Here is an 11,888-nt window from a genome sequence, read left to right on the forward strand (position 1 = left end):
TAAATTAAATACAATTCCTACAAATAAATACAATTAAATAAACTAACTAAAGTACAAAAAATAAAAAAGAACTAAGTTGCAAAAAATAAAAAAATATTTACAAACATAATAAATTACAACAATTTTAAACTAATTACACCTACTTTAAGCCCCCTAATAAAATAACAAAGACCCCCAAAATAAAAAAATGCCCTACCCTATTCTAAATTTCAAAAGTTCAAAGCTCTTTTACCTTACCAGCCCTTAAAAGGGCCCTTTGAGGGGCATGCCCCAAAGAATTCAGCTCTTTTGCCTGTAAAAAAAACATACAATACCCCCCCAACATTACAACCCACCACCCACATACCCCTAATCTAACCCAAACCCCCCTTAAATAAACCTAACACTAAGCCCCTGAAGATCTTCCTACCTTGTGTTCACCTCGCCGGGTTCACCGATCGGTCCAGAAGAGGGTCCGAAGTCTTGATCCAAGCCCAAGCGGGGGGCTGAAGAGTGACGTCCATCCTCGGGCTGAATTCTGGATCCAAGCGGCGGCTGAAGAAATCCATCATCGGGATGAAGTCGGAAGTCCATCATCGGGATGAAGTCTTCTATCAAGCCGCATCTTCAATCTTCTTTCTTCCGGAGCGGAGCGGAGCCATCTTCTTCCCAGCGGACACGGATCCAACCTCTTCAAGCGACGCCTACTAGCCGAATGACGGTTCCTTTAAGGGACGTCATCCAAGATGGCGTCCCTCGAATTCCGATTGGCTGATAGGATTCTATCAGCCAATCGGAATTAAGGTAGGAAAATTCTGATTGGCTGATGGAATCAGCCAATCCGAATCAAGTTCAATCCGATTGGCTGATCCAATCAGCCAATCAGATTGAGCTTGCATTCTATTGGCTGTTCCGATCAGGCATTTTTTTATTTTGGGGGTCTTTGTTATTTTATTAGGGGGCTTAGAGTAGGTGTAATTAGTTTAAAATTGTTGTAATTTATTTCTAATGTTTGTAAATATTTTTTTATTTTTTGTAACTTAGTTCTTTTTTATTTTTTGTACTTTAGTTAGTTTATTTATTTGTAGGAATTGTATTTAATTTATTTATTGATAGTGTAGTGTTAGGTTTAATTGTAGATAATTGTAGGTATTTTATTTAATTAATTTATTGATAGTGTAGTGTTAGGTTTAATTGTAACTTAGGTTAGGATTTATTTTACAGGTAATTTTGTAATTATTTTAAGTATTTTAGCTATTAAATAGTTCTTAACTATTTAATAGCTATTGTACCTGGTTAAAATAAATACAAAGTTACCTGTAAAATAAATATAAATCCTAAAATAGCTATAATATAATTATAATTTATATTGTAGCTATATTAGGATTTATTTTACAGGTAAGTATTTAGCTTTAAATAGGAATAATTTATTTAATAAGAGTTAATTTATTTCGTTAGATTTAAATTATATTTAACTTAGGGGGGTGTTAGTGTTAGGGTTAGACTTAGCTTTAGGGGTTAATACATTTATTAGAATAGCGGTGAGCTCCAGTCGGCAGATTAGGGGTTAATGTTTGAAGTTAGGTGTCGGCGATGTTAGGGAGGGCAGATTAGGGGTTAATACTATTTATTATAGGGTTATTGAGGCGGGAGTGAGGCGGATTATGGGTTAATAACTTTATTATAGTAGCGGTGAGATCCGCTCGGCAGATTAGGGGTTAATAAGTGTAGGCAGGTGGAGGCGACGTTGGGGGGGGCAGATTAGGGGTTAATAAATATAATATAGTGGTCGACGGTGTTAGGGGCAGCAGATTAGGGGTACATAGCAATAATGTAGGTGGCGGCGCTTTGCGGTCGGCAGATTAGGGGTTAATTATTGTAGGTAGCTGGCGGCGACGTTGTGGGGGGCAGATTAGGGGTTAATAAATATAATATAGGGGTCAGCGGTGTTAGGGGCAGCAGATTAGGGGTACATAAGTATAACGTAGGTGGCGGTCGGCAAATTAGGGGTTAAAAAAATTTAATTGAGTGGCGGCAATGTGGGGGGACCTCGGTTTAGGGGTACATAGGTAGTTTATGGGTGTTAGTGTACTTTAGAGCACAGTAGTTAAGAGCTTTATGAACCGGCGTTAGCCCAGAAAGGTCTTAACTACTGACTTTTTCTGCGGCTGGAGTTTTGTCGTTAGATTTCTAACGCTCACTTCAGCCACGACTCTAAATACCGGAGTTAGAAAGATCCCATTGAAAAGATAGGATACGCAATTGACGTAAGGGGATCTGCGGTATGGAAAAGTCGCGGCTGGAAAGTGAGCGTTAGACCCTTTCCTGACTGACTCTAAATACCAGCGGTAGCCTAAAACCAGCGTTAGGAGCCTCTAACGCTGGTTTTCACGGCTACCGCCAAACTCTAAATCTAGGCCCAAGTGTTTACTGCTCCTAAAGGTACATTAAAAACATTAAGCTAAAAAGTTGTTATTGGGTATTTGAAAGGGCAATAGTCAAACGATAAACTATTTTTGCATAAAAAATTAAAAATTAAGAACGGTTAGAAATGATTATGTTACTAACAGGAAATACATGTTCAACTGATAATCATTTCAATTTTTACTGGCGGGCACCAACAACATTCAGAGCTGGATTATTGGATAGAGACATATTTCGACATAAATAAAATCAAAAGCTTTATTCAGGACACTAAATAAAATAAAAAAAAGCATACATTTTAAATACACAGTCTGAGATGCAACAAAATAGACTAGATCATTATTGATATGTGTTTATTTATCTGCTTGGCCTTTTATGAAAATATTTTGCAAAGTGCAATTATCTTTTCTATATTGGAAAAAAATGTTGCACCCCAGTGTTATGAAATAGATACTTTAATCTATAATAATGATAAAAAAAAGTTTATTTTGACATACAGGAAAAATAGCTATATATATATATATATATATAGCTATTTTTTCTGTATGTCAAAATAAACTATATATATATATATATATATATATATATATACTAACAGTGATGCTTTTTTTCATTTGTAAATATTGCTAAAATAGTGATTATTTACCAGTGGGTTATAACCACCTGGGATATCAAAGTCTGATGCTGAGACTGTCACATGTTATTGCTTAAAGAGAAAAGATCCAGATTTATTTTTAAGCCAGTATACTTCTAGAATTTAAAAATATTTTACTAATATATATTATGTGATATTGACTAAGAACATTTTTTATATCACAGTTTTACATTAATTGAGTATTCAGAGTTTTTTCATCTATGTAAAAATAAATTAGAAATCTCACATAAAAACCTAAGCAGAGTCTCTGAAATTATAACACTGGAAGAATATCATTATTTTCTCTTAAATAAGATGAACACTTTCCACTTTCCAGCAAAGTCAACTTTTGAGGTTGCTCAATTTAGGTAGCAGTTGGACTAACGGAGGAGGCCACTAGAGGGGAACCCTGCTACATATAGTAAGCACAGATACTGGAGGTTGTGGGGGGTGCTACTTCATCCTCCCCTCCCCTTTCCTCTCTCTCCCCCCTCCTCTCCTCTGTCCTTTGACATCTGTTTTTTGTTGTTGTTGTGGTTTATTTTGTTTTTACATATTTTCTTTTTCATTTGATGTCTGAATGTGTTCTCACCTGATGCCGAGGTATCTGGTTGTTGGTCAGGAAAGTGGGGGCACCTTCTCTGTAGGCATTTTGTAGCTACATGTTTTATAGTAAATTTGCTTAGAACTTTGTAACTAGTGAGTCTAGTAGTACTTTATAAAAAAGAGAGACTTATAGATTCACCTAATACTATGATTTTGGGAACATCCTTTATTTCCATAATGTTTATAGGGTTTTTTTAGGCTTAGTTTTAGCTGTTAATAATGAAAGTTAGTATTATGCACAATTCAATCCCCTATACTCCTTCTTTATAGAAGTTGTTGGTTAAAGTCAGCCAGGTAAAGCTGAGTCAAAGTATTGCTATTCTATTGTAAAAAAAAAAAATCAAACCTGGACTGATTGAAATAAGTCAGTAAATTTGTATGAACTTTATTCTGATTTAATATAAAGATATTTCAATATATTAACTGACTATGTAAAGTCATTTGAATCCAATATGATCTAGCTCAGTGTTTTTCAACCAGTGTGCCGTGGCACACTAGTGTGCCATGAGAGATCCTCAGGTGTGCCACGGCAGACTGACAACAGTGTGACATATTTTTTAAACTTTGCTTGTTTTTTACTCCCAGTGCAGGGGTAGTTTGTAGGAGGCATGGCATAACAGCACAATACATACAGTATGTGTGTGTTTGTGTGTATGTGTCTATATATATATGCTGTATTAGGCTACATTGTGTGATTTTTTAAAAATTTTGGGATGGTGGTGTGCCACAGGATTTTTTAATGTAAAAAAGTGTGCCACGGCAAAAAAAAGGTTAAAAATCACTGATCTAGCTAATACAAAGCTGAAAGCCCTCTGCATTAAATTTAAGACTATAGTATATTTAAAAATTATTTATATATATATATACATTTGATATTATTTTGCATTTAATTTAGATGAGCTTTCATATTATTACATTTTATTTTGAATATTATTATATTTGAATATAATATAACTGTATTTTACTATTACTATTATTATTATTATTATTATTATTATTATTATTAGTTATTTGTAGAGAGCCAACAGTTTGGTTATAACTACAATTGCAGGGGGTGTGTATTCATTCTATTAATTGTATTTAATTACCTCAAATAATAATCATTGGCTCTTCTATGAAATACCCTGGATAAATCAATCTGCTGCAGTTTGTAAGGATTGCTATGTCTCTACTATCAACAGTTGCTACAGTTTACCATAGCTCTGAACAGATGCATTTGACTTTGGTAATACATCCAAATCTATACTGCTAATGCCCATATCCAGCTTAGTTGCAAACACTTAGTTCCTTGAAACATATAGGCCTGAATTTGACATTTCATGAACCTATAATGCAGCACTGCACTGCAGATTTCCTGCAGTAAAATAAATACCCTATGACTGCATTTATTGTTTTTGTTCAAATGTATTTCTTAGCACTTATGTCAAAGATCTATGTATCTATGTCTATCTATCTATCAATCTATATATCATCTATCTATCTATCTATCAATCTATATATCATCTATCTATCTATCTATCTATCTATTTATCTATCTATCTATATATATATATATATTATCTATGTTTATATCATCTATCTATCATTCAATCTATATACATATATGCAATACATACATCATACATATTTTGAAGTTGTATTATATAAACTCAGTAAAATCAGATTTACTTACCTTAAAGTTTATTTATAGACTGCGAAATTCAAAAGAAAAAAATAACACAGCAGGTTTATAAAGAAGCATATTTTTTGTATTATTTTTTTTTTTTATTAATATTATTGTTATTATCATCATCATTGTTATTATAGTTATCATTATAGGAAAGTACAGCTTGAGTCACTTCTGTTTGCATTTTTCACTATGTTTTATGGATTTACTGTGTACAGACAAATAAGCTTAAAGCCTTGACTAAAAAATAAACTGACAAAAATTGACAAAATAATAAAAAATAGGGATTACATATAGTTTAGTTATGGTTAATACATAATTTAGGGGATCCAGTTCCAATCTAGCTAATATTAGATAGGAAATGTATAATGTGTCTTTAGTAACTATAAATCAGTTCTTCCAAAGACGTCTGCATGAAAAATGCCCCTGTCTCCAGTCTGCAGCTTTGAGGAAATGCAACTTTGCCACAGGACTTACTGGAAATTAATATCGCTCTACAGCTACAATGTGGGTCATTTTCCAAGAAATTCTATAATCCTTCAATTGGGCTTCTTTGTTTTTCAATAAATTTAGACAACACACATTATTCTCCCCATGTGCAGTTTATAATAGCAATAGCTATACTGAGAAAATCTAGCACTGAGCCTCAATTAGATAAGAATTAAAGACATCAAATTTAGCACTGATCTATATCTCAACCACTGCGTTGTTTTAATTAACCCAACATTCATATATTTTATTTAGTAAGACATGATTTTTTTAGACTGAGCTTTAAGAAAAAGGTCTTTTAATTCGGAAATGAATATTTTAGTCACAGAAATGTCATGATACAAATGACAGGACTATTAGATTTATAATTACTAGAGCAAAATGATATCTCTAACAGTGTAAAACAAATTATAAGAGTTTTATTCTATGCAAAGTTTTAAATACCAGGATTTGTTTTAGGGTGTGAGGTTTGCTGTTGAACTATTATGCCAATTAAACATAGCCCAGTGAGTCTCAGCTGCTGGTAAAATGTTGTATTATAATATTTGAAGAAATACAGTGCAGTGATAATTGGCTATTTATCTAAAGCCATATTAGTTATGAATAATAATGGCTGCCTCTACGTTAATAGCGTTAATGTATTGTCTATGTGAATAATAATATACTTAGCCCAAAAACAATTTACTCCTCCGGAACAACCTTATAATTATTAATACTCTGTTCATACAGAAGCTATAATTACATGCAATAGAGTTTAACCCTTTTGTTTCAGGAGTGACCTAAAACTAGAATTTCTGTTCAAATGTTAAATTTGTACAATAATATAGCTGAAAATTATGTTGACATTTAATAATTATTGATTGGTTTTATAAATAGTCCATACATCTATGTTATAAAACAAAAAAAATCATGTGATGGGTATTGGTATAAGGTTCTATTTAAATAATCACTGATTTATGTAAAAGCAAAGTTGTTGAAATTTGCTTATAAAAAAAGATACATTCAAATTGGGTAGTATATGTGAAAAAGAATCTACCTTAACAATGTGCTTTTAAATAGTTAAAAGTATTGAGTATTTTTGAAAATGTGCGTCAAAATGCGATTTTATTTTTAAACTACATATCACAAAAAAAAATTTTACAGTCTTAAAAAAAATAAAAACTTCAATTGAAGAATCTATTCAGTGTACAGAATAAAATTGTAATCTAAGAGCAATGCATTACAAAATTCAAATTAAAGGGACATACTCTTAATTATACTATCTGTTTCATTTGAGATTTAACCCTTTTTAAGCCATAAACTATTTTATATTTATTTTTTTCTCAAGTGCACCTCACCTTGCTTAATGAATTTAGCGTTATGTTTGTTCTGATGGATTAGACAAAGCAGCGATACATCAAGCCAGGTGATATTTATTTCAAGAAATGAATTTTCATTCATTACATATAATATTCAGACACCACAATACTATACATTATACAAGACAAAATAAAAAAAAATGTATACAGTATAATTTGTCCACATCCTGTTTGCTTGGAAACATTTAGTGCTTAAGTTAATATATTCAAAGAAAATATTTTATATCAAGAAGGGCTAGAGACAGCAGACAATACAAGGATAAATTCCAATCAATGTGACTGAAAAATTAATTTCCCAAAACAAAAATAAATGCAGATATTAACCCCCTTGACTGCCAAAGATTAACTCTTTGGCTGCCAAGAAATTATTTATGACATCAAGATACGTATTTCCTGTACTGGTAACTTAAATAATATCATAATACTGATGGTCTTTAACCTAGGAAATAAATATATCAGAAATCATTTGTATGAACAATGTTATTTCTGCACATGAAACCCATGTCACATTAAATGTATTGACAAGGCATTTGCCAATTATGGGTTACATTAAATACGATTTTATATGACTTTATAATACTAAATATGATGAGTTAGAGATCTGGAAATTGTTTAAGTATTGTGGCTTTTTAATTTAAGGATTGAATCTGTTTTATAACTGTATTTAATTAATTACAAGGTATTCAAACGTATTGACAAACAGGAGATTTACAGATGCTCCTTAGAAGCCCAAACATATATACACGTTATATTAGACAATTCATAATTACTGGTCAGGAATGGAGGAGATGGTAGGGAAAAAAGATTTTCTAGGTCACCATGACTTCAAATGACAGAATCAGAGCTGAATCCCAAAGGTGAATATAATTCTGGCTGGTTGTGTTCTCTCAAATATGAAGAGTTTTTATGTTTATACCAGACTCCTTAGCATTCACATTTGGAGTAAAAAGTTGATGATGATGATGATATATATATATAATGGGTAAGGTGAGGACAATGACCAGAGCTGGGTGCATTCTGCCACAGTTCATGTCTTTCCATTCCTACATTAAATAATCCATATGGAAAACCATAGAGTTCAGATGAAGATGTTTCCTATACATGGGAATGAGATAAATATGTGTTCAGGGGGGTGAGCTAGTTATTGTCAGGTGTTGTGCAGGTGAGGGGTTTTACATTTGGTGACTACTTTTTTTTCTTTCACTCTTCTGTTTTGGAACCATATAGTAACTTGGCGCTCAGACAGGCTGGTGGCAGTGGAAATTCGCCTTCTCTTCTCTTTGGTAATGAATTTGCTGGCTGCATATTCCTTCTCTAGTTCTTTCAGTTGGATTTTTGTGTAAGGGACTCTTTTTTTCCTGCCCCTACGGTAGCTGCTCACCTCCGGCTGCAGGGGGACCACATCTGCAGTACAAGATATAATCAGGACATTATTACCCTCCAGGCTTTGGGATCTGCAAACTACACATTCATCTGACAAAGATAGTTCTCAATTCTTTTTCTAAAAACCTTATTTGGTTTGACCTTTCCTCCAACACAGAAGTTGTTGCTTATGAACATAGTTTGAGAACTAATACACACATACACATTAAAAGATCCACTTTAAAATATCATACACGCTCCCCTAATGATCTGCCTATTTAATCGAACTCACATGTCTAAACAATTCTCCCACATTTTTTCCCTAATACTCCTAAGCTGTGTGCCAAAAAACAAATATACATCACCAAATAATGTCTTATATTTTCTTCCCCACACACGATTACACGTCAGCACTCTACATATACACAGAAAAACCATTATAAAGGGATCTGCTGTTCCCACGTATGTGTTCTGTAATATATATATATATATATATATATATATTGTGTGCTCCTCAATCAGAAATGACTTGTACACATATATATGGCATACTAACCGCATATATGGTAATACTCTTGCACACTGAAATTCCATAAGTTGCCTATTTTCATATATATGGACCCCTCCACACAAACACACTCATATATATATATATATATATATATATATATATATATATATATATATATATATCATATATAATTTTTCTCAAGAAAATATTTTTTAAGTGCAAGATCGGGTGAATTGATTATATATATATATATATTATATTATATGCCCACAAACTTTACTTTTTGCCAACATATATGGAGGGCCCCCAGTCTAACATTGGATTGTATCACGTGATTTATGTACAAAAATCCTTATACATTTCAATGGGTTTTTTCGGCTGAAAACATTTGATTTATGTATTTTTTTCTAAAGAAATTTGATCGACCCCATTATTTGATCTGTTTAGACTTTATGGTAAACATGTATGTATTCACCAGAAAGGGACTCTGTAGATACAAATACTATCAATCACATTTATCTGCTGACTTACATATTTAGATAGGCACATTCCCTCAAAACCTACTCACATAAAATGGCTGCTATCATCTATATGCATCACATATATAATGGCTGTGCATACATATAGCACACTCAGATAGAACTGGAAACGTATATTCTGCTTTTTTTTTTTTAATATGTTATACCACGCTTGCTATCTTGGGCCCCATATAGATTAGGCTCCAGTATTTTTACATTTGTTTATGTATGAATTTGTACTCAGACTCAGACACATACATATATATATTTATTTATTAAACATTTCCATGTTAAGTAAACAGATTATAGTGTGTGTATTTTTACATTTTTGCATTTTTTTATGTATGACTTTGTACTCAGACTCAGAAACACACACACTATATATATATATATATATATATATATATATATATATATATATATATAGATAGAGAGAGAGAGAGAGAGAGAGAGAGAGAGAGAGAGAGAGAGAGTAAGTTAATGTTGGTTGCTGTGATTTAAACCCAGAAAGTGCCACCTGCGTGTATTGATTTTTATATATATATATATATATATATATATATATATATATATAGTAAACATTTCCATGTTAAGTAAACAGATTATAGTGTGTGTATTTTTACATTTGTTTATGTATGACTTTGTACTCAGACTCAGAAACACACACACTATATATATATATATATATATATATATATATATATATATATATATATATATATATATATATATATATATATATATATATAGTATATAGTAAACATTTCCATGGTAAGTAAACAGATTATAGTATGTGTGTGCATTGTATGAACCCAAAATATACAGAAATCTCTGAAAATAAAACCAAGTAATTATTTCAATAATGTAATGTGTATTAATGGTTGCATTACTGTATCTCAATAGGTAGTATTATGTAGCACCAAAAGGATGGTACTAATATGTACACAAGTAAATTCACTGGTCAGTTTTATGTGACAAACATAGTAACTATTTTTTTATATTAAAAACACTACAAATTTGTGTATGTAAAATACACATATACGTGCATATAAAACATATGTTGACATACATAAGCAATTTAAGTAAAGAATATTTTAGAATTCTTAGTAAATGCAATGTGTATATATGTATGTGTATATATATATATAGTGCATTTTTCTTACACAGAAAATGTTTCTTTTCTATAATTTAATCATTGCATGCATGTATACTTCCTAAATTGATAAACCATGTTTTTTTCCAAAGTATTTGACAGTCCTTTAAGGAAATGTGCCCAATCCAATATTAGAGATAATAAGTAATAAGTAAAAACTGTGGTGTACAAAATAACAACATGCTTATATGTAACCGTACAACATTGCTTTACTGATTGTTATATAAAATGAATTTATTCTCCAGCAGTAATGAAAACAAACATGAAGGCAGGTGCTTTCATTTTATACAGAGGTCTCCACGGGTAATATAGAGCCCACGCACACCATCCTATAGGAGTCTAGTCTTCCACAGGGAAACATTACGGGCATTCCACTTCTCTCTCATTCTAACTAGATTAAATTTGTCAGTCGACACCTACATGTTTAATTGCTGCGCTGGATGATTTATTATATACACCCAGCGTTAGGTTATCAAGCCAGAGAACAAAAAAACAAAAAACTATTCTGCTCCTACATGTTCTGCACGGGATAAGCAATGACTGGCAGCACTAAGGAAATGAAGACAAAGAGCACTGTAATACCTGAAATAGGTTGACTTGTAGCTTTCTTGCAATTGTATTTCCATTGCCTGCCCGTACAATGCTACAGAATACATAGAGACACATACAAGTATAGGGGGGGGGGGGTCTATGGAATCTGTGTTGTATATAACAAATATATTACCTGGAAAAGGTGCTTTCCATAAATGACTGGATTGTGACTGATCCTTGGAGCAATAGACTTGGCCGTCCCAGCCGTTTGGGAGAGCCCAGTGCTGGTAGCCCTCCATGGAAATCAGGGCGTCGTGCCTAGGCTCTGGGTGGCTGCTGATCCCTGGCACTACTGACATGTCCAAGTATCCAGGGACAGCCTGGTAAGAACTGGCAAAACTGGGGTAAAAGGCAAATTCCTTGGTCCTGGAGGAGAAGTCCTCACTGGCTAAGGAGTTGCTGGGCTCTGAGTATTTCTCAGATGGGTGGTAAGAACATGGTTTCTGGTGCAAATTGACATTGTGGGATTGAGACAACCTGCAACCGTAGTAGCTGCTCCCGAAGGGGTAGGCATAGCCAAGGGAGGCATTGGTGGAAGATGTGGGTCCCGGGCACTGCCTGGAGCTCTCTGGAGAAGTTATATCCGTGTACACAGGT

At 32.9% G+C, this 11,888-nt stretch overlaps 1 protein-coding gene across 1 annotated transcript in view; it reads right to left on the minus strand.

Annotated features, from left to right (window-relative positions):
• Positions 1 to 7,194: 7,194 nt before the first annotated feature.
• HOXC13 (homeobox C13) overlaps positions 7,195 to 11,888 on the minus strand; it is a 4,951-nt gene continuing 257 nt past the window's right edge. Inside the window, exons 1-2 of the mRNA XM_053708290.1 lie at positions 11,425 to 11,888; positions 7,195 to 8,560 (exon numbers count right to left, since the gene is read on the minus strand). The exon at positions 11,425 to 11,888 is cut by the window's right edge and continues 257 nt beyond it. Of these exons, the coding sequence (XP_053564265.1) occupies positions 8,304 to 8,560; positions 11,425 to 11,888 (721 nt within the window). The 3' untranslated portion in view covers positions 7,195 to 8,303. The remainder of the gene's footprint in view (positions 8,561 to 11,424) is intronic.

Source organism: Bombina bombina, chromosome 3 (assembly GCF_027579735.1).
Source record: "Bombina bombina isolate aBomBom1 chromosome 3, aBomBom1.pri, whole genome shotgun sequence".
Taxonomy (NCBI): Eukaryota; Metazoa; Chordata; class Amphibia; order Anura; family Bombinatoridae; genus Bombina; species Bombina bombina.